Genomic DNA, 23,174 nt, shown 5'->3' on the forward strand with positions numbered 1-23,174 from the left:
CAGGACAGAATGTGATGGATTTGGAATCCCAGTAGTAAAAGACCTGCCTCTCTGGGCCCCGGAGAGGATTCAGCAAGAGGCTGAGGCTGGAAGTGTGAGGCAGAGCAAAACAGAAGCCAATCAAAACCAGCAGGGGTGGACACGTGTGGTCCCTGGTGCCACCTGCGTCACAAGACGCCTGTAAAACCGCGGATTCCCAGACTTGACGGGTTTCAGAGCTTTGGGTTGGAGCCTCGGAAGTAGCACTAGCAACTAGCATTGTGTTTTTCTCGTAAGGGCTGGAGTGAGGTCCGCCGATCCAGACAGCGCTGCGTCCCCAAGCCAAGTTCCAAATCACTTAGGCCTGGGTGGGTCAAAAACGAATCCTGTGTGGTGGGCTTTGAGGTGTTAGGAAGTGTGCTAAATGCTTTACCTGTTTTGAATCATTCAATCCTGTCAGCAACCCTGGGCAGTGTAGGGTTTATCACGCCATTTGATTTGAACTTGACCAAAGGTACATAGTGACTAAGCCGTGAAGTGTGGATTCAGATTCAAGGGGTGTCTGCGTCCACATCCCCCCCCACCTTCCACAGCCTCCTGCTTCGTCCCTAATGTCATAGAAGAGAAAGCAGTGGGGGAGGATTGTGAAGCCAGGGGCACGTTTATTGTAGAGAAATCTCCCTTAGTAAACCTCAGGGAACGGTCAGTGCGGAGGTAATGCTGAGATCAGTAGCAGTGGGAAACCCAGCATGGTGAGCTAGTCATATCTTACCGTGTGTGTGTGTGTGTGTGTGTATGTGTGTGTGTGTGTGTGTACCCACGTGTGTGCATGCACATGCAATATATACAGCTGCCTTCACTTAGTGGGAAGCCTTCTCACTGTCCAAATGTGAAATCCCTGTAAACATGGTGTTCCTTCAGCCGAGGCTCAGTCAGATGTTGGTGTCTGCGTTTGAAGTTTGCTGTTGTGGCTCCTCCTCTGATGAACGCCGCGAGGAAACCACAAGCCCCGCTGCTTTAGGGGACAACGGTTCTCTCAGCTGCAGGTGCACCCTCAGGTCGCTGCCAACTCCGATTTCTTTTCAGGACAAATTGCCTTAAAAAGGGGAGCATTTATCTGGGCCACCAGGCTTTGAGGAAGAGAAAAACACAACATTGAAGAAGGACAGCAGACAGCTGTGCGGGGACAGTGTGCAGCAATGGGCAGGGCACTGGGCCACCCACGGCCGTCTCCTCCTCGCTCTGCATGATGACTTCCAGGAAGTTGGTTGTGTCTCTGGTCCTTGATCTGTCCAGCTTAGCATAGGATCTTAGAGCTGTTTTATCCAATCTCAAACTATGTCACTTTTCTCCGTGTCCCTCAGTGGCTCCCCAGTTCCCTCAGAGTAAAAATCACCCAAATCCTCACAATGGTCTCTTAATCTCCCCTGCTTGCTCCTTTGCCTTCTCTTTTGTTGTTGTTAATCCTCACCCAAGAATATTTTTTCCATTGATTTTTTTTTTTTTTAGTGGAAAAGAGAGGGAGAGAGAGAAAGGAACATCAATGTGAGAGACATAGATTGGTTGTCTTCTGCACACGCCCTGACCAGGGCCAGAGATCGAACCTGTACATGCCCTTAACCAAGAATCAAACCCAAGAACCTTCTGGGTGCAGACCAATGCTCTAACCACTGCTCAGTGACACCCTTTTACCTTCTTAATATCTCTTTTCAAATGTTACTTTTAATAAACCAACCTGCCACCACCCCACTCCCTACCACAAATGCAAACACTTTTTCTCCACAGCACTTATCACCAGCTCACAATCTATGTCTTTGTTTTTCTCTGGAAAGACAATTTTGTGTAACAACATAGAAATGAGAGAAAAAAAAAAAGTTAATCAAAAGAGGGAAAACATCTTTTAACTGAACTGCCCATATGAAAGGAGCTAAGAGAAAATGTAGCAGTTACCATTTTGATACACCGAGGTACACAGTCAAAGCACAAGATGTATTTATTGGGAAGATGATGCATTCAGCTTGAGATATCACTGAATACTGTTATGGCTGGGTCTGATAATAGTCTGACTTATCATTTGGTCCTTTTGGCAGCTGGATCAAGAATCTAATTGGACGCTACCGCACAGTTTCGGGTTCAGAAAAGATAACCCCGCGATGGGAACAGGACTACCATCTGCAACTCATGGGAAGACTGGGATTATTTTACGAGTATCTTGAAATGAGTAAGTCACAAGTGATATTTTAGATGATATAAGTTATAATGGAGCATGTTTTGGATCCCAAAAGTCATGATTATCAAGCCAAATAATGATCTAGCACCATGGTCGGCAAACTGCGGCTCGCGAGCCATATGCCGCTCTTTGGCCGCTTGAGTGTGGCTCTTCCACAAAATACCACGGCCTGGGCGAGTCTATTTTGAAGAAGTGGCGTTAGAAGAAGTGTAAGTTTAAAAAATTTGGCTCTCAAAAGAAATTTCAATCGTTGTACTGTTGATATTTGGCTCTGTTGACTAAGGAGTTTGCCGATCACTGATCTAGCATATTAAAATGGGATATGTTTTCCTCCATTTGAAAGCCTGATTATATAGCTTTATATAATCAGGCTTTCACATAAGGTGACTGTGTGTATCTTTGTTGTACAGAGTTAAAGATGTATTACCGATGAAATGGAGTAGTCATTGAGGTTCATCTTCACCATTAGTTCTTGGAGCATTCTAACCATGTTGCCCGAGAGTGAACTTGAAACTACTATTAGGTGTGATTCGGCCCGGCTGGAGTCCACGCGGGCACAGCTGTTGGCCGATACACTTCTGAACCGAGTCCAGTAAGCGAGGCCGTGCAGAAAGCCGGGCGGGGGCGTGTTGCTGCTTGTCCCGGAGGTGATACGGGGTCCCCCCGCCTGCTTTCACACCTGCCTCTGGCAGCGTATCTATTCCTTCTGGCCGGTGGTTTCTGCCTGGTTCCTTGAGTGACCTCATGACTCACCACTGGCTTGAATTCAGAACCACTTGGCTGGTCTGGAATTAAGATTTAGCACAGGCCTCCTCCTCCTTGATGGCCTTTGTCCATTTGTGGAGTGTTTGCTTCGGCTCTGTTTCTCTTCAGTTGAACTGGATTTTGAGCTCTCAGTTGCCTTTAAATGGATGCACCTCAAAATAGATTTCCAACATCTTTTCTATTATGCATGGCACGCTTATATCTGTCAGAAGGCTAACAATGTGTATGTTGTGTATCTGTGCCCTTTCAGCTAACCATTGCAATGAATTACAGTTTCTTAAGCTTAGGAGAATAGAACAGGAGGCACAACATTGTGGGTGACAGACCTTGCATTTATGCAAAGGAGTCTGTGTGTTTGCACACACCCTTTGTGGCTCCTGTTTACAAGTCGGCAGGGAGAGAGGGCGGCTTTTATTAAATCTCATTCTATATATAAAATAATTGCTTGTAAAAATACATGTTATCCATGGAAACACAGCTGCTTCCTTCAGTGAGTGAAAGGTTCATCTTGGAGCTTCTGCAGTCAGCAACGCTGTGCAGCCTGGAGTCTGATTTGAATTTCCTATTTGCTTCTGTTGTGTTTTGTGACCAGGTTCAATTAAGGGTGTAGCTGCCATACATAATGCAGAAGCTATATTTATTCCGTTTATTTCCAAAAGGACTTTCAAGACACTTACCTGTTGTTCTAAAATGAGTCATAATTATAAATATTTCATGGTGAGCCATTATCAGCATTAATAACAGCTTTCTGGGGCAGAATGTCATTTGCTATTTTAGCACCAATAAAAGTTGGAAAAAAAAAGAGTTATTTTCCTGGAGTTGATTAGTCAAACCAGTGACATTGAAGGAAACGTTACAGGGTTGTGGCTTTGGGAGAAGTTGATATGACCTTTAGGATTTCCTACTCTCATTAAAATAATTTCCAACTAAATAATTCGGCCTCACCCTACCGTATAAGAAAAGATGAAATAACGACTATTATAGACAGTTTTTTTAGATTTATTAAATTGTTTTCCTAGTATCTAAATAATACCTAATGAATTAGAAAAATTAATCAATTTATAAGAGTAGGCAGTCCGTTATTCCGTCTTCAACTCCAGAGTGCAATCGATCATTTTGGGGGTGATAGAATTCCTAAGTGCCTTTTGAATTATTTTTGTTTTTCTAAGGAGAGTGCCTTTGGTGGTGGTCTCATCACCACACGGTTTCTCCTTGCTTCCTGTTTCCCATATCATGACGATACCACCATCTGCCTGTTCAGTTATGAAGGGAAACACCTTCCGACAAACAACCCTGGAGCCTCCACCCTTGCGCCGGCCTGAAACGCCTGCCTTCTGTTCTGTCTGAGGAATTCCTGCCAGGCCCCCGCAGTGACCCTCCACTTTCCACACACACTAGCTGCCCTTTTCTCAGGCCTTAGCTTGACCCCTGGTGGAGGTGGTGACTGTGCACATGCCTCTCCCCGCCAGCCTGCTCCCGAAGGAGGGAGCTGCCAGGCCTCTGCTTCTTTCAGTCGCGGCTGGAACACCAGGGCCTGGCCCTGGTCCTCATAGTCATTTAAGTGACCTGAGCTTGGAGTTTCAACACACACATCCCACTGTGAGTGGAATTTACATTAAGATTGCCCCAGCCACCCCCACCAAGTTCTGTACGGCATAGGTTTTGGGGAGGGGGCAGAGGGCTTTTTTAAAAAAATACATTTTTATTTCAGAGAGGGAGAGATGGAAACATCATTGATAAGAATCATTGATCGGCTGCCTCCTGTTCCCCCCCAACTGAGGATCCAGTCCACAACCCAGACAGGTGCCCCAACCGGGAATCAAACTGTGACCTCCTGGTTCATAGGTTGATATTCAACCACTGAGCCACACTGGCTGACGAGAGGGTAGGGGGCGCTTTTTGAGTGAAATTTCTTTTATTTAGCGAATTCCCCACTATCCTTTGAGATTATTAGAGCAACCTGGGGTGTTAACCAAAATTGCCTCCCTGGGTGTATGATTGTGACTTCTGAAATCTTGGGCATGGGACATAAGAGAAATGGTCTGTCCATCTGTAGTCCGGAGGCCGTAAGCTAGCATTTCGTACATAGAGCACGACACAGCACAGCACAGGCACCAGTGTCTCCAGAACGTGGCGGTGCCTTCCCAGTGGGCACGAGCCATAAATGGAATGCAGTGAAGTGATGACATGGGCCCTGTTTGACCTCACCTTCCTCCATCCCTAATTTCAAAAAATTGATTAAAACAATGTGTTAATTTCTCCATTTAATTTACTGTAATTAATGTCAGCTGTCTTCACCTGCTCCTTGCACCACCCCCTTCCTCTCCTCTTGCTCCAGGTCTACAGCACCCCCACCCCATTCTCTAGGACGCAGGCCTGTCTCCCCCACTTCCTCACCTCTGCTCTGTTTCCAGCCACCACCTGCATTGACGTTTCCTTGTCTTGGTGGATGAGCTTTCCAAAATGGAAAAAGCACTATAGCTAGGTAGCCTTTTAAAAAAATGTATGTGTGTATAAATATTTTTATTTATTGTTTTATATACACTGAGTGGCCAGATTATTATGATCTCTGAACATCTGGCCACTCAGTGTATATCCTATATAATAAAAGGCTAATATGCAAATTGTCCCCTCGACCAGGAGTTTGACCAGCAGGCAGGCCGGCCAACCGCCCATGTCCCCTCCCCCTGGCCAGCCAGACCCCACCCCACCCATGCACGAATTCATGCACCAGGCCATATGTGTATACACACACACACACACACACACATACATACATACACACACACACACTGAGTGGCCAGACTATTATGCATTCAGAGATCATAATAATCTGGCCACTCAGTGTATATGTACACACACACATACCCCATGGCTTTTCAAAATTTAAGGAAAACAGTAACGCAGAGGAAACACATGCCACAGAGAGGGAAATGTTTGGCCATATCAAAATCAGCCTAGTAGTCGCATCACTAAGGACTGAAATGTGAGTGGCTTTGGAACATGCAGCTGCGGGCAGATGCAGCAGGAGTCTCGGTGCAGGGGTGAGGGCTGCGGCAGGGGCAGCGAGGGGTGGTGAAAGACTCAGTGTACATACTTCAAGAAACTTGACTTTAAAGTGGCGAAGAAAGCGTGGAAAGTATTACCATGTATGTCATGAAGAAGTGCCAGGCCAGGGTTATCTTTGTTTTCCCGATGGGTGTTTTTGCCTTGCTGAATTGAATTGATAGGTTGTTACTTTCTCTTTCTTGCTTGCTTTCAAAAGTTATTCTCACTTGAATATCAGAACAGACTTTACCATCTGGAATTGATTTTGGTGTCAAAAGTGAGGACTCTATGCCACTTTTTTCAGTGTGGAGCTAATCGCTCCATGCTCGAATCTACTGATTTGAAGTATCATATTTATAATACATTAAAATCCCATGAATATCTGCATTTATTCTGTATAATTCATACTATCTACTAGTGCACCTGTTATAAACTGTTTCAATTATCATAGCACTGTAATATGCATTAATATCTCGTAGAGCTAGTCTCGTTTTGTTGTTTTTCAGAATGTCCCTAATACTGTCAGTTCACACATTTCTCCTATTGTTTTATTTGTGTATATTTCTTTAAAAATTTCAGCATCACTTTTCAGCTTTTTTTATTCATTTGGGATTATTAACTAAGTTTGCATTCAAATGCTAATTTATATTTTAGAGAAAAAAATAATATGCCCCCAAATGATATGTCCCCTAAGTTGAGTCTGCGCATCATTTATTCATTCATCATTTGTTTTACCTTATTTTTTAAAGTCATTGTAAGAGTCTTAACATTTCTCACTAATTTATTTCTAAATCATCTGTACTTTTGTTGTCATTATAAATGGTATCTTTTCCTTTTTGGGTTTTTAGCTGAGCTTATGGAAATCTAATCCGAATTTCTGACTTCCCTTGAATCAGGAGGTCTGGCAGCTGTGAGTGGTCCCTTCGTTAGGACACGCACTTGCCAGTTCACACCTGTAGGTAGTTGAGTTCATTTAGGGGTTGGATGAGTCATAGACACAAACATTGACATCACTGCTTGATGCTGTGCTGCTGACTCGATGACATCACCAACTCTAGTCCTTACTTATCTGATTTCCCTGAACATGTCCACACCTGTCTGTACCACACCCTGCCTCTGAGACCAGCAGCCATTGCCCGCTCCTCCTGCCCAGCCACCCTCCACAGCCTGGCCCTGGTCTAAGCGGTAGCCCTAAAAGGGCTGACATTCTCCCCTCCTCCACAGTCTTACTTGCATGCTACACTAGTTTACTTTATAAGTCTGCCAGTTAGGAGGAAAGAGTCTAAAACGGAACATAATATCGTAGAGTATATATAGTGTACGCCACATAAATTACAGGCAAGAGGAGAACTTCTAAGTCACCACTTGTATCTTGACTTACGGTGACCACATCAACTGCGACAACTTCAAGATAAAACTTCCTCAAGAAGGATTATATTTTACCTTAAGACCCGTTTGTCACGTACATTTCTGTGATGTGTGGTAATACCTCAACTTCTCTGACAGACTCAGGGGAGCTTTCTCATTTGCCTGTTTTCAGCATATTTCCTCCACCGTTCTCTAAGCAGAGTCTTCCCAAAGGTGCATGTCTTACTTCTTTTTAGCTTGTTAGATAGTGCCACAGTTTTGTTTTTTTTCCAATCCTAACTCACAAGTCATCCTCCAACGTTCTATTATTTCAACATTGAGAATGAATAATATGCTTAGAGTGTCCCAGGTTCATTTACCAGCAAATAACTTTGGTTGATTAAAGATGTTTAAATATATTATTCCTATTAAGTATATAAATGTGAAAGAAACAGGCTATAATTCATCTTTTTCCTTAGAGATCTCGTATTTGTGTTTTAATTACTTCACTGTTGAATATTATTAGTGCCACAAATGTCTGTTCTCTTTGGGGGTTAGTTTGTTGTTGGCCGTTGTCTTTCCATCCCTCCACCATCCATGATGTGTGTCCATTTCATTGACAGTTATTCAGTTTGGCTTTGTCACCTTATTTGTGGCCTCTTTTCCACTGGCCCCTCTGTTGGCTCTGGTGAACAATATATTGGAAATAAGAGTGGACGCGTGGAAAATGACTACCCAGTACCGCCGCATGGTGCCAGAAAAAGCCCAGGACATCGGAGCATGGCAGCCCATCATGCAAGGAATCGCAATTCTGGCCGTGGTGACCAACGTGAGTAAAACCGAGGTCACGGGGTCAAGTCGTTGAAAAGGCCAAAAATGCATTAGCATCGCTACCTGAGGAATCAGATGTTTGGTATTTCTTAAAATGGGAGAAAGATGCCAAGACTGTTATCCATATCAACAACATAGTTGTAATAGTTATAATTGTTCATATTTTTAATGTATTTTATTTGTAATTATGACTCATGACTTACAAAGTCAAGATCTCTTACTGAGGCAGTTGCTAAGAAGACTAACCATTATATTATTGTTGCACATTTGCTAAAGTTTTTATTCCCTAGAAACATGGTAATAGTAATAACAAACACTGACTTTTAATCCTCACGTGACTGTAAAAGGAATTATCCAAAAGTGCTTTTATAATGGAGATAAAAATCTATCCATTTAAATGTGCGGACCCTAAAATAACGGCTATCATTCCACCATGGTTTACCATCTATTCCTATTTATCAATGTAAAATATTGACTATTTGATGGTGAAATATAAACACTTCATGCATTCCCAATCAGTGTCACCTTCCTTGTCTCCTAGGACAGGTTCTTTAAGGAGGCAGGTCCCATCTCTCCTCCCCACCCCACCCCTTAGTCACGCGAGCCATTCTCTGGTTATTAGCTAAGCCGCCTCATACCCTGCGTGTATCCCAGCTGTGAGGGAACAGAATTCAGTTGTTTACAACCTGTGTTGATTATGCACCTGTCTGAACAATCTCTCTCTCTCTCTCTCTTTTTCCCAACAAGACAACAGGAAGCTCTCAGGCAGACCAATTCCCATGCCAGCTTATCAAGGGACCTTCTGCCCCAGAAGTACTCTTACAACCAGGCTATTTCTTCCCTTATTTCACAGCCAAGTTCACTCCCAGGTTGCAATCCCCAGCAACATGATATCCCGGTTTTAATTTATTAATCAAGCAACATTTGCCCTGAGTCCCTAGCCTTTTCCCACAAGCACTTACAGACTCAGAACCGAATTCGGCAGCGCCTGTGGGCCAGGCTCCTGGATGGGGAGGGTGACCGAGCACTGCAGGCTCTGGGGTCAGACCCGAGCTCCAGCTCCCAGCTCTGCAGCATCCCAGCCGCACCACCTTGGGCCAGGCCTTAACACTCAGAGCTCATTTCATCATTTGTAAATTGAATACTAATTCCCGATCACACACTTTAAGAATATCATATGCCACGAAGGGCGGTTAGGGAATTCAGTGAGTTAATGCGTGGAATGCTCAGCAGGGCTTGGGCCTCCTGGAATGTTAGTTGCCGCTGTTTATCCTCTTCATCATTCACAGTGACTCCATGGAGACTTGGACAGGTGTCTAAGCTAGAGGCACAAGAATTTAACAATGTGCTACTGTCTGGACCATGCTTAGTTATAGCTCTCTGGAATCCAGCTGTCACCCCCAGAACCCTCAATTTATCTGAATTGCATGTCATCCCTCCTTTTTGGAGAAAGTTACAAACCACACACACAAAAGCAACTAATAGGTTCTACAAGTGTCCATTCCCCCAGAGAGCCCACACCTTCCACATCCACAGCGCTGCGAAATGCAGACCGACGTTCGGAAATATGACAGTGAGGCTGCCAGTGCCACAGTCGTAAGAGAATGAATCTGTCAGGTTCAATACGCTGCACGGCACTAAGCGGGGCGGGAACGCGGACTTGTGTGCTTTAGCAACGTGTTCAGCAACAAGGTTTGAAACCAAAAGCGTTTTTGTTTGACCTTCAGCTAACCAGAAAATTCAATTGAGTCATACTCCCTGTTCCTCAAGTGTCTGGTTTGATTGTATCAGGCACCTGTCCTAGTATCCCCAGCCTGGCTCTACTCCATCAGCGCAGATGGAGTACTGGCTGTGTTCCCTCTGTGTATGTACGAGTGTGTGCACACACAGGCACACGCGTGCATGCTCATGGTGCTGCTGGTTCTTACCCAAGTAGGCGTCGTTTCTTGCACATGTATGTTATCACCTCGGCTACCTAATGCGTGCCTCCCCAGTCTAACATGCACAAGAAAGGCTAACTTTCCAAAATAGGGGAACTTTTAACTGTAGGAAGAAGAGAATAGCTAGCAGGGATGAAAATGGACATTACGCAGGAGTTTGGTATACAGTCATTCATTTTAAAGCTGCTCGCTCAATAAATAAGCTGAATTGACATTGTTGTATTGTGCCAGAACATCTGCTATTGAAGACCAATTTTAATTTATTTTTACATAAAGGGAGAATTGTGTTAGGAACAGCATGTGAAATGAAGCACTGCATTTATTTGTACTATTGCAGCGTGTCTCAAAGCAGCTCAATTCAGGAGGAGAAAGTATCTTGTCTGAAGATAATAGAATTAACTTCCTTGTCGGAATTTTTGTAGCTCCTTAAAGCACATCTGCAGGTGATTCTCTAAAAAGCTATAGTTGAGTAAAATAACAAAAATAATCTTGCCTTATAACACCACCACCACCACACACAGAAATATTTCACTTTGGGGGAAATTTTGCAATACAAATGCCCCTTATTTGGTTTCCTAGTTTGCCTGAGATCTTGTTTGTTGACTTGTGGTCTCATTGTATCTAAAACATATGTTCCTATGAATACTCTTAAAAATCATAGTGTGCCAAAAACATGACTGTTCTTCTGCTTCAGTAAATGCCCAAATCAGTGAGCTTTGTTTAGTCACATAGAATTTGGATTAAAATATTCTTTCTCCTTCCTTCAAACCAGTTTTACACATTGGAAAGCTTAAAGCCCAAATTAAAAACTTCTGGAGAAAATTCATGTAATTCATAGTAGCTTTCCTTCTGAGTAGATGTCTGCCTAGCCACCTAGTTTAGACCCACATTTAACTTTGACCCATACTTATTCCTTTAATCTGGAATAATGTATAATGTTCACAACTTTATATCCATTTAATATTTTGGAAGTTGAGAGGCTTAGATACTATATCTAACAAAACAGACATCATTGCTTGACTATGTTAATGGAACAACCCAAAATAAGTGGGGGTTTTTTGTTGTTTTCTACATTTTAATAACATTAATTTAAAAATAGTTGCTCTCTAATGAAGCAAATTCCATAAGTATATACTGACAGTTTAAAATCAGATTATAGACTGACTTGTCTGAACAAGTCTAGATACTATAAAGTAAAAGTATGAATTTAAAGGCCATTAATTTAGATCAAGGAAAATGTATTTTATGCAGCTTACATTCCTATTTTAAAATCAGTTTTGTATTAATTATTTACACTACAAAAGAATTATATAGAGCCAAATTATTTTTAGAATATTGAGCTCAGTATTACACCTTCTCATCTAAATCATAAAAGGTTTAAAATATATTGAATAGAGCTCCAAGGTTGATTGAATTTTGTTATATTCTAATTTTGGGGGAAAAAAATTCACATACATAATATGTGCAAGCAGCTCTTGATTTATCCACAATATCAGAATCCACAATTATTCTTACTGTACTTAAGAAACATCTCAGGCAACTATAGGCCTTATTTTTGAAATGTAGGTAAGATTTCTGGAAATTTTTTAGAATTGAAGACCAAAAGGAAAGGAACTATTCTACTTTAAAGCAACTGCTCAAAGATTTTAGGATATTCACTCTCTATACCCACTTGTTATATAGTTAGGAAAGAATTAAGGTTTCTGAATCTTTAATTTTAAAAACAATCAACTGATAAAAATGTAATTCTGGCATCTTTGTTAACCATACCTAAAAGGGCTCTACATTAATGCCCCCTCTCGTTTCCCTCCCAACACAGGCCATGATTATTGCTTTCACATCAGACATGATCCCCCGCCTGGTGTATTACTGGTCCTTTTCTGTCCCACCCTATGGGGACCATACCCACTACACCATGGAGGGATACATCAACAATACTCTGTCCATCTTCAACATTGCGGACTTCAAAAACAGAAGCAAGGGAAATCCATACACTGGGCTTGGTAACTACACCACATGCAGGCAAGTTTTGCTTATGTGTTTAAAAATGCATTTCATCTTATGACTTTTATTGTAAGGCAATTCTATTTGGTATAATTTAAATAAAATAGCTAGAGATATCTTTTCCTAGCTTTCTTTTCTCTCAAACTTAAAGGATAATACGTAAAAGTTAATACAGACTAGGGTTAGAGTTTCCAATCATAAAGCAAGGTTTAAAGGTGAGAATTTCAAATGATTACAGGGAGACTGATCCTGAAGAAAAGCCTTATATTTTAGAAAGAAGAAACTTAAGAGTTCCAAAAAGCAAGGTAATTCATTTGTCATGACTAATGTGCTATTAAGCACAACCTGACAACATTGATGACAAACTAGCTCTCTCATTTAACAAAGAAATGCAAAGACAAGAAATGCAAATACCTCCACCTAACCAGCAATATTCTCTAAAGGTATCCCAAAGTGCTCTGCCTTTATTTTAATGGCTGTGGGATCAACTGTGGACAGTATACGTGAACTAAATTACCCCTTGATAAAGTCTGTTGACTACAGGTCATTAATTTTTTTTTTCTCAATCAGTGACTTAAACCTAAAGGAGGATTTAAAATGTATTTAGTTCTACTCAAAGCCTTCTTCAATTCAGATTCTCAACAACACAACCAAGAAACCAGAAATAAGCCTCAAATAAATTTTTCAAATTTACACATAGTAGAGCTTCTTCAGAATTCCACATTGAATCTGCTTTATATAATTCCAGAGAGTAATCGAACTCTTCTAGGTCTAATAGGTTACAGGAAGAAAATTAGAGGTGTGCTTCCTGAGGGAGAGACTCTAACAGCAGTAGCACATGACATCTGACCACAAGGAAATGAGCAAGAAACTTATAACAAGCAGACAGTACTCTCAATAGGGGGGGAGAACCCCATAGCTGAGTGAACCCCGATGGCACCATTATATAAATAAATTTATAAATATATTTCAGAAAATACACTCAATTCTTTTAGTTATATAGTCTTAAGAAAGCAAGGATAAAACACTAGGGGAGAAATGTACAACACCTTTGTTCTCTTTTTACAAAGATGGGATCTGTCGATACCATCATTTTCCTATATCACTGGAAGAGTATTTCAGGGTTTTGTTACCAAACTGAACTCTTGGAGAATATTTATATGATGTCCAACTTTATAAAAGCGTTGTTTTAAATATAACCTCTTCCTAAATGGGCCCTTTGTTTACAGCATTTGATCAAAAAGAATGACCTCCTGATCTGCCTCCTCTGTGTTTGCAGGTATCGTGATTTCCGGTACCCTCCTGGACATCCTCAAGAGTATAAACACAATATCTACTACTGGCACGTGATCGCCGCCAAGCTGGCTTTCATCATTGTCATGGAGGTAGGAGAAGCAGACAGACTTTGAAATAATTTATACGGCAATATATTTGCATACCTTTTATCAGCTTTTATCAGCTTTAAGTGTTGCTGACTCTGACTTAAAATGTACAATACATTCTTATCTCTTGCTAACAATTATTTTAGGACATGTATTAATCAAATTTGACCTGAGAATACCCATAAAGCTCACATTAATTAAATGAAGTTGCTTATCTGCTTTAAAAGTTAAAAGCATGTTGTGTGCTAAAAGGATTCAATTCTTTTCAATTCTGTATGGAGAGTCTTTGGTAGGGGTTGGGGCACTGAGCTACATGTTAGGCTGAGAAGGGGCTTATTCAAAATGAATAAGATGTGATCTCTGCCCTTGAGAAACTTATTGCTGTAATAGTTTTACTTGTATTATTATATATATTAATTTTCATAAAATACCTTCTTATAATATTTTTATATTCTTAAAGTGAACCAGCTCTGAAAAATGATTAAGGCAGCTATACATTTGAAAATGATCTAGTCAGCTTTACTTTTTACACTGGGTGAATAGCTACCACCAAATTCCAGAGCCTCAGAAATTGCTTGCTGTGGTCAGTTAGGGTTACATTTAGCTGCAAGAAACAGAAAGTCCATCTGTAGTGGCTTAAACAAATAAGGGTTGATTTTTCTCACATAAACTTCACTGGAAGTATGTGATTGCTCCTGAGTCAATACCAGCTCACTGATACAAGGAGCATGTCTCTGATTTTCTAGGTTTTCTCTCGATCAGGACCACTTTATGGTTGCAGTATGATGGCTGCAATTCCAGGTAACAGGTGTATGTCCTGGTCAGAAGAAGGAGAAGGACGATGCTAGTCATATCTGTTCCTTTTTGTCAGGAAAGAAAATACTTTGCCAGAACCCCCCAGGGCAGACTTCTTCCATGTACATCTCATTGGCTAGATTTATAGCAAAGGATTCCTCCTCACAGCAGAGAATGCTGAGACAGGAGGTATTTGGTTTGTTCTGAACAAAACCATAATTTGTTAGCAAGAATGAAGTGGGATTGGGTACCTGGCTTTGATCATTTTTCTAGTATTTTTTAATAGTTACCAAATACTAATAGAAGAAGAAAATAATTCATCATTAGCTCATCATAATAGGTGGGTTCTAGAAGTACTGTATCTGGTATACAGCAAGAGTTACTAGTTTATATTCAAGTATGCCGTTACCAAAGTGTTTAGACTTCTACTTTTGATCTCATGGTAGACTAGTTACTATGAGGGGCCATCTCACTACAAAACATTTAGAATCATCTTAAAACATAGTTTCCTTTGCTTTTGAGCTCACAAGAAAGGAGGAGAATCTACAAGAGGAAGAAAAAAAAGGTGACGGGGCTAAAATAAAGTACTGAGCAGCGAGTACCCCTGAACTGAAGTTCAGGAATGCTCTGAGAACCAGTGCAATTATCAGTGTTTCCATCGAAAATCTCAAGGAGACCACGACTGTGGTCAGAAGCAGGTGGAAGAGCAGAGCTTGCGGCTCTTAGATTCAAGAAATGTATATCTTCTCTAGAAAAAGTGTCCTCAATTTAGACCCCAGGTTTTTCTCAAATTGAAATAATCAAGATGAGCTTACAATCCAAGATCAACAGGCTTCCAGTCAACCTAGTGGCTTAGGTAAATGTTGTAGTTGCCTCCTCCCATGACCACTTCAGAATTACAACTAAACTACAGAACAGCCATCACTGAGGACCACCTGAAGCCCAGCTGAACAGAAATTCTATCACTAAGGATATTAAGAAGAAACCACGACAAGACTGATAGGAGCAGCCGAAATCCTCCCTGGAGGAATGAAGAGTTCCAGCTCCCCTGCCAGGGGTTCCAGTGCCCGGAAGAGAAGTCCCCATAAATTCTGGCTGTGAAAATCAGCAGAGATTGTGGCTGAGTGAGATGGAGGGCTGCTGGGGTCCCAGGCATTTCTCTTAAAGATCCAGTGCATAGACTTATTTGGATTCACTTGCTTTGAGATCCAATGCTGGGACAGGAGCTCAAAATGAATCAGGGACATACCTGGAGGAACTGAATTGTCTAGCACCAAGGCAAGAGCTAGAGGGCAGCTTTCTCCTAACAGAAGTGTAAACAGAAGCATTGTTCCTTTGCTGAGTGCTCCCCCTCAGGTGCAGACGGATGCCATACCTAAGTTTCCTGCAACCTGGCTAATACAGTTCTCCCTGCCCTGGTGATTCCCTGAGACCTCGCCCCACCCAAGTTTCTGGTCCCCCAAGCCGAGTTCAGTGGCTTTCCCATACAAACAGCCTGTCTGGGTTTATGCTGCAGACTTTTCTAAAATCTCTCAAAGTTTCACAGACCCCAAAAAAGCAACATCTGGCCTCAGTGTGCCCCGCACCTCTCGCTTAGTGACCCTAAAAATAGCACTGCAGGCACAAGGCTTCAGTTCAGGGCTTAGCCTCTCCCAGACACCTCCAAGCCCAGAACAAGTGGCAACCATCAACAGATCACTTTATAGCTCATACCAGGTAGCCTCAGGCAGGGCACAGGCAGCAGCTGACCTTGGCCTGCACCCCCCAAAATCCCACAGAAGCAACATACCCTGTGGGCAGCTTCAGACCACACCAGAGCACCACCCAATCACCTCCACAAATGGCAGACTCAGCAAGCACCAGAACCCCACAAAAGCAAATCCTGGTACGGAGGATCAGCCCACACACAACAGCTCCTCCACTGTAGTCACAACCAGTCCTTACAACCAATTAGCCTGAGGGTTAGTCCCTCCAAACAGCAATCAAGGCTCAAATACAACAGGAGGGTACACACAACCCCACAAGGAACACACCTGGAGCACCTGGGTCAGGTGACAAGGGAGACTTTGCCACTGGACCCCACAGAACAGCAACTACCTAAGGCCACTCTTCCAAGACCCTGAGATGTAACAGCTCTACCTAAAACATAGAAACACAAGGAGTCGACCAAAATGAGGAGACAAAGAACATGCCCCAAATAAAAGAACAGAAGAAATCTCCAGAAATATAACTAAATGAAATGGAGGCAGGCATTCTATGTGATATAGAGTTCAAAACAATGGTTACAAGGATGCTCAAGGAACTTAGAACTTCAACAGCATAAAAGAGGACATAGAAACCACATACACACAAAAAACAAACCAACAACAACAAAAAAAACACACAGAAATGAAGAATATATTAAGAGCAGTGGTTCCCAGCCCTTTTTTTTTTTTTTGCCATGCCCCACCTAAGCATCTCTAAAATCCTGATGCCCCTTCCCCCCAGTGACATATAATTCTTATTCAAAAAGTGAACTCCTATTCATGTGGAAGAAGCCTAAAAGGCCATTAATTTGGTCTAAACAAGCTTCCAAAGAACATGGCATCCATGAAAGAGAAAAAAAAAAAAAAAAAGAAGAACAAAAGGACAGTTGAAGTACTGAGGAAGAAATCACTAAGAAATTGTAAAAAAAATAATAATATGAAGTGATATGAAAAAAATAGCAAAGTTTCAAAACATAAGGAACTGAAATGCATAAGTATGTCACAGTGTATACTTATATACTGTATATGAGGCCCCTAGAACCTTAAGAAATGCAAAAAATGCACTGTTAATAGCTCATTCTCGAATTGCCCCCCTTAAAAATCAAATTGCCCCCTCCTTGTGGGTCATGTGCCCCGTGTTGGAAACCACTGTATTAGAGGGAATCAAAAGTAGATTACATAAAGCAAAGGATTGAATCAGCAGTTTGGAAGATAAGGTTGCAGAAAACACCCAATCAGAACAGCAAAAAGAATCCCCCCCCCAAAAAAAAAAAATGAGGATAGTTTAAAGAGCCTCTAAGACAACATCAAGCATGCCAACATTCACATCATGGGGGTACCAGAAGGAGAGAGAGAGAGAGAGAGAGAGAGAGAGAGAGAGAGAGAGAGAGAGAAAGTGAGCAAGAAATTGAAAACTTATTTGAAGCAATAATGACAGAAAACTTCCCTAGCTTGGCGAAGGAAATAGGGACGCTTTTTAAGCATTCTCATCTTGAATTTTCTGGACGTACCTATCCAGCACAGAGAGTCCCCATTAAGGTGAACCCAAAGAGGCCAACACCAAGACACATCATCATTAAAATGACAAAGGTTAAAGACAAAGAGAGTATCTTAAAAGCAGCAAGAGATAAGCAGTTAGTTACCCAGAAGAAAGCTGCCATAAGACTGTCAGCTGATTTTCCAAAAGAAACTTTGCAGGCCACAGAGATGGCATGAAATATTCAAAGTGATGAAAAGCAAGGACCTACAACCAACATTACTCTACCCAGCAAAACTAACATTTAAAGCAATTTAAAAACACTGTATACAATATCATGAGTATACTAGTTACTGTGAGGGGCCATCCCACTTCATTCTTGCTAACAAATTATGGCCCAACAATATATTATTTTGGGATGTATACATATTTTGTTAAACTTTTTTTAAGAAAAAAAATATATATAGTTTACTTTTGGGGAAGAGGCTTGGGAACAAGATAGAAAAGGCACACACCCTAGAAATGTACAGAATTATCAGTGTTGTGGTGAGTGTTGTAGATACTAGATCTGTTCTTTTCTATCAAATAGTACTCCTGGAATAAGTAACAACATGGAGCTCCTAGGCACAGCCTGGACGTACCTGTGCAATGCCCACCCTCTTGTCCAGATGCACTGCCATATTGACCAGCAAAAGTAAATGAGAGGACCGTTTCCCTCCATGTCTTTGTGGGTGACCTGTTTCTTTTTCTCTCCTTCAGCATGTCATCTACTCTGTGAAATTCTTCCTGTCATACGCAATTCCAGATGTATCGAAAAGCACGAAGAGCAAGATCAAGAGAGAAAAATACCTAACCCAAAAGCTTCTTCATGAGAATCACCTCAAAGACATGACCAAAAGTATGGGGGTCATAGCTGAGACCATAATGGGAGCAGCAGATAACCATTTACGACCCAAATTAGAATGAGAGCTTTATGTTCTGAGAAGCACTTTAAAGAATTTTGCTCTGTCAAAAAAGACTATGAACCTCTGATGAAAATGCTTAAAAAGCGCCCCTTCTGCAGCAGGATGGACTTGGGTTTTCCTCTGTTTGATTGTTTTTAGGGAGTGTGTCGCCGCTTCACTTTGCCAGACCTGTGCCAGTCACCTTCCCCTCACAGTGCCATCCTTGGAGACGAGACACGCCAGCTTCTGCGTGACTGAAAATCGCCGACTCAGAGTTCCGCCTGAACGCTGTATGAAGTGGCAAATAGACTCAAGGATTCCTGACATTTAGGCGAATGATCACAGGCCTACAGACAAGGAAACCTCAGTGAACAGGAAATAGTTTCAGTCTTCATGGTGGCTATCTGTCCATCTCACAGAATGCGCTTCATGCACCGGAAGGAAGATAGCGAGGTTCTGCAGCGTGTTCGTGCTAACCCACAGCGACGCCTCTTATCTCCCAGGAGCCATCCCAGAATGTTCTGTGCCTAATCAATTGCAGCTCAAAGGGAGTAAGATGACAACAGTGGGGAAAGTTCCAGATTCAAATAGAATTTCATTCCTATTGATCAGGATAATTAATTTACCTTTCCTAAAGATGTACAGTTTCTTGTGGGGGGGATCAAGGAATTAAAATTACCTCTTCTAAAGATGTGTAGTTTCTTGGAAAAACAAATCAAGGAATTAAAAATACATTTCTATCAACGTAATGGTCTGGAAAAGATAAGCCCATCAATTTCCCACAGTTGCCCTTTATCCACTAGCTACAGGGCGCACAGTATTACAGATCACAAGCGCCATCGCGAATGGCCCCCTGCACAGCCACTGTGACATGATGCTGCTGAGCGTGGTTACTAGAACACCAAGTGCCCTGACGGTGAGCCACACTGTGTCCCTGTGTGGGGAGCACCTTTCGGCAAGGATTCCATGGGATCCTGTGTCCATGGGGTCCGCATACCAAAGCCTCTGCCCTAGGTAGCTCCCTGCACCCTCCATTCTCCTGTTCCCAACTCAGTAACTTGTTTGTAATTGCATATTTGCACCAGGGGGGCATTTGTGGGGAAGGAGGAAGACAGGAGTAAACCCAGGTTATTCCCAACCCAGAAAAGACTCTGGGTTTGGTTTGTACTTCCAGCCTCCTTAAGGCCAGTCGGGCATGTAGGCTCTGAAAAGAAAATGGTTCGGTCACAAACCCTGCCCTCAGCCGGAGGTCACTTCCTGCTGAACGCCTGCACCGTGCCCGTCTTGCCCGCGATGTGTTCAGCTGAGCAGTCTTTACAGCGCTTTACTGCCGTTCAGGTGCTAGGCCCGCCGGGGAACTCGAGAGGATACGGAGCCCGCACTCCTCACTACTGACTGGTAACGGGAGCGATGGGTGCGGGAGAAGGTGGCTAGCACCGGGTCCTTGCTAGATGGGCCGCCACCCACTGGGGTGCTGCTAAACGCCCAGGTGCCACGGGAGCCAAGCTGCTCGGATCCCAGCAGCAAAGGAAAAGGAACCATGTTTCAGTGTTTAGAGGCTTGTTCCCATAGGGTAGTCGAACTCCAGGTCACAATTCTAAGTACCTGCCATGAATGTTAAAAAAAAAAAAAAAAGCAGTATTTCTGTAGGACTCCTCAAAGCAGTCTCGGGACTTTGGAATTGTCCCAATGGACCAGGGACAGCATTTCACTAACGGTAGGGATAAGGCTGCTGATGTGATAAGAACGTGGCCATGAGGGGCCGATGCACCGGGAGTGAGAAAGGAATTTCTTCCCGGGGGAAGCGTTCTCATCCCACACCGCCTAGTGCCACTGCTCCTGTCCCCACTCCCCTGCGATACTGCCCCCGGAGGTGGTGCGCGTCCTCTCGGATTACCTCTTCTCCTCCCTGGACTGTGAGACTCTCTCCTAGTGTTGGATGTGGCAGTTACTCATTGTGGATGGAAGCATGGAAAGGAAATGCTCTTGCCTTATATCCTCATATATAAAAACGTTAAAAGAATTAAGCATTTATGTTTTCATAAACCGTCTTGCATACATTGTCTTCATGGTCTAAAATATGCTTCCTTGGACAGGAGGGCATAAAACCTCTACACTTTTTAAGGCAGCGGATGTGACATATGACACTGCCAGCATTTCCCAGGCAGCTCCATTGTAGCGGGCGCCCAGGGTCACCCAGGACACCAGCACTGGTAATGGAAGTCTAGTGCTGGCTTGTCAGTGGTGAAGAAAAAGGTGGGGCTCTGTCTGCAGCCATCATGGCTGGGTCTGAGCGTGCGCAGAGGCAGCGCCCCTGGGGAGATGAGTGGGTGTGGCAGTGGGCCTGTGAAGGGGGAAATCCAGCCCTCCAGCTGCCCAGCGTTAACCACTAGAGAAATGTTCATGTCCTATCCTTTTGTAATGCCTGTGAATTTAAATAGAGCGAAGCATTTGACCAAAATACTCAGGGGAGTTTTCTTTAACTATCCCTCCCATGTTTTAGTTATGTCAATTGATAGAAGGGGAAAGCTACCATTTGTGTTGGAAAACTAAACAAGGCCATCTTATAAACTGTCACCAAAGTCTTCCCTTTGAATTGCGCACACATCTTCAATTTCAGAAAACATGAATTCACAAGGGGGGGGGGGGCAGAATGTGCTCTGTTATTGAAACACTTCTTATAACATTTGTCATGTTTGTATTATATTTTAAGATGTTTAAAAAATTAAACTGTATGAGTAGCTTAACTAAAGTAGAACTGAAATATTCATAATGCTCTTCATACACCGTGGCATAAGATGTAAAGTTTGTAATGTTTTGTGATTTCTGTGCATTTTAATATTCTTTTATAATTATGAGCATTTTAATAAAATTATTGTAAAAACAGTACTGTGGTCTACTCATTTAATTGTCTTAATGTTTTTTAAAAAAGAGCAAATATACCTGCTGCGTACCAATTATCACTCAGATAACAAATGTGCACTTTTGTATAGATTACTACAGACCTGGTGCACAAATTTGTGCATGGGTGGGGTCTGGCCAGCCTGCCTCAATGGGGGCCGATTAGGGCTGGGCTGGGCCGGCCCGGGGGGCAGGGCTGCGGGAGGTCGGCTGGCCAGCCCCACCCCTGATCAGGGGTGGGGGCGGATCAGGGTCAGGCTGGCTGCGGGGAGGGGCCACAGGACGTTGCAGGGGGCCAATCGGCCACTGCAGTGTGTGTCATAGCGACGGGCCATTCCAGTTGTTCCAATTGTTCTGTCATTCCAGTTGCTTGGCTTTTATATATAGAGATATCTAAAATTATATTTTTTCACAGCCTGCACTTACTTTGAAGCATGGTTTTTCTGGGATAAATTGTGGGTGGAGATTCAGGCAAGGCTACTGCATACAGTTGTTGGGTTGGAACCCTGCACAGGGCACCAAGCCTGGAGACCAAGTGGGAGCTGCAAACCAGCCCACCTCTCACCTCGCCAGGTGCACCAGTGTCCCACTGCACTGGCGGGAGGAGGAGGTGCTTGCTCTAAATTCATACTGACAGCTTCTGATCACTAAACCATGATGGTAGGGGCAGTGTCGCCCACAGAGGGCAAGTGTCCATGAGTCTCAGTAGGTTCTGTTTGAATGTAAAATGGCCCTGGGTGCAGAAAGGGGAAATTATGGAGAATATAGGACATAAAAGTTAATCTCATTACAAAAATCAATCTTTTTTTGTTTTTTAATCCTGCATTTCCTGTTTCTATTTCTGCCTCTGGACAATATAAAATCCAGATTTTAACTCACTTAACCATTTTATTTTATTTTATTTTTTTTGACCAGCTTAATTTTCATTAGACTTCCAATCAAACTAAGTCAAATATAGACCATAACTAAACAAACAGGAAGAAGCTTTTTCTGATTCCTAAATAACACCTTTGGGACTGGTACTAATAATGCTTGAAGGGAAGAATAACATTATAAGTCCGGCAGAGGGCAACTAGAAGTTCATTTCTTAAGCACAGTACCCCCCTTTTCATTTGAGTGGGGGGAATGATGAGATCTTAAATACAGTAGTTCCCCCTTATCCACAGTTTTACTTTCCATCAACTTTTTTTTTTTTATTGTCAACTGGGGTCCGAAAATGTTAAATGGAAAATTCCCCAAATAAAGAATTTGTAAGACTTAAATTGTGTGCCGTTGTGAGTATCGTGATGAAATCTTACCCTACCTGGGACATGAATCATTCCTTTATCCAGCGTATCCATGCTGTGTATGCCACCTGCCCATTAGTCACACAGCAGTTAGATTGGCGAGGTGTCACAGGGCTTGTGTTCAAGTGACCCTTATTTTACTCAATAATGGCCCCAAAGCCCAAGAGTAGTGATGCTGGTAATTCAGATATGCCAAGCCTTACCGTGCTTTCTTTAACACGTTAAGCGCCAAGCCTGTTTTGTCTTCCTTTCCGTTTAGCCCGCGATATCCGATTTCACCCATATGCTGGCTGCACCAGTGACTGACGAGGTCCAGACAGAAAGTATAGTGTCAGTCACCAGTGACTGACATGGCGCTTAATGTGTTAAGGGGAAGGTGAAAGGCCTCAATATGGAAAGAAAAGGTCATATGCTGAGGTTGCTATGATCTATGGCAGTGATGGCGAACCTATGACACGCGTGTCAACACTGACACGCGTAGCCATTTCTGATGACACGCG

General features: G+C 42.7%; 1 protein-coding gene across 2 annotated transcripts in view; it reads left to right on the forward strand.

The window, feature by feature from the left end:
- The window catches only part of ANO6 (anoctamin 6), a 187,548-nt gene extending 166,184 nt beyond the window's left edge, over nucleotides 1-21,364 (forward strand). For both annotated transcript variants that reach the window (XM_079775705.1, XM_079775706.1), the window contains 5 exons: nucleotides 2,070-2,200; nucleotides 7,993-8,198; nucleotides 11,960-12,162; nucleotides 13,424-13,529; nucleotides 18,303-21,364. In XM_079775705.1, the coding sequence (XP_079631831.1) occupies nucleotides 2,070-2,200; nucleotides 7,993-8,198; nucleotides 11,960-12,162; nucleotides 13,424-13,529; nucleotides 18,303-18,509 (853 nt within the window). In that variant the 3' untranslated portion in view covers nucleotides 18,510-21,364. The remainder of the gene's footprint in view (nucleotides 1-2,069; nucleotides 2,201-7,992; nucleotides 8,199-11,959; nucleotides 12,163-13,423; nucleotides 13,530-18,302) is intronic.
- The last annotated feature ends 1,810 nt before the right edge of the window (nucleotides 21,365-23,174 follow it).

This window comes from Cnephaeus nilssonii (assembly GCF_951640355.1).
Source record: "Cnephaeus nilssonii genome assembly, chromosome: 6".
NCBI lineage: Eukaryota > Metazoa > Chordata > Mammalia > Chiroptera > Vespertilionidae > Cnephaeus > Cnephaeus nilssonii.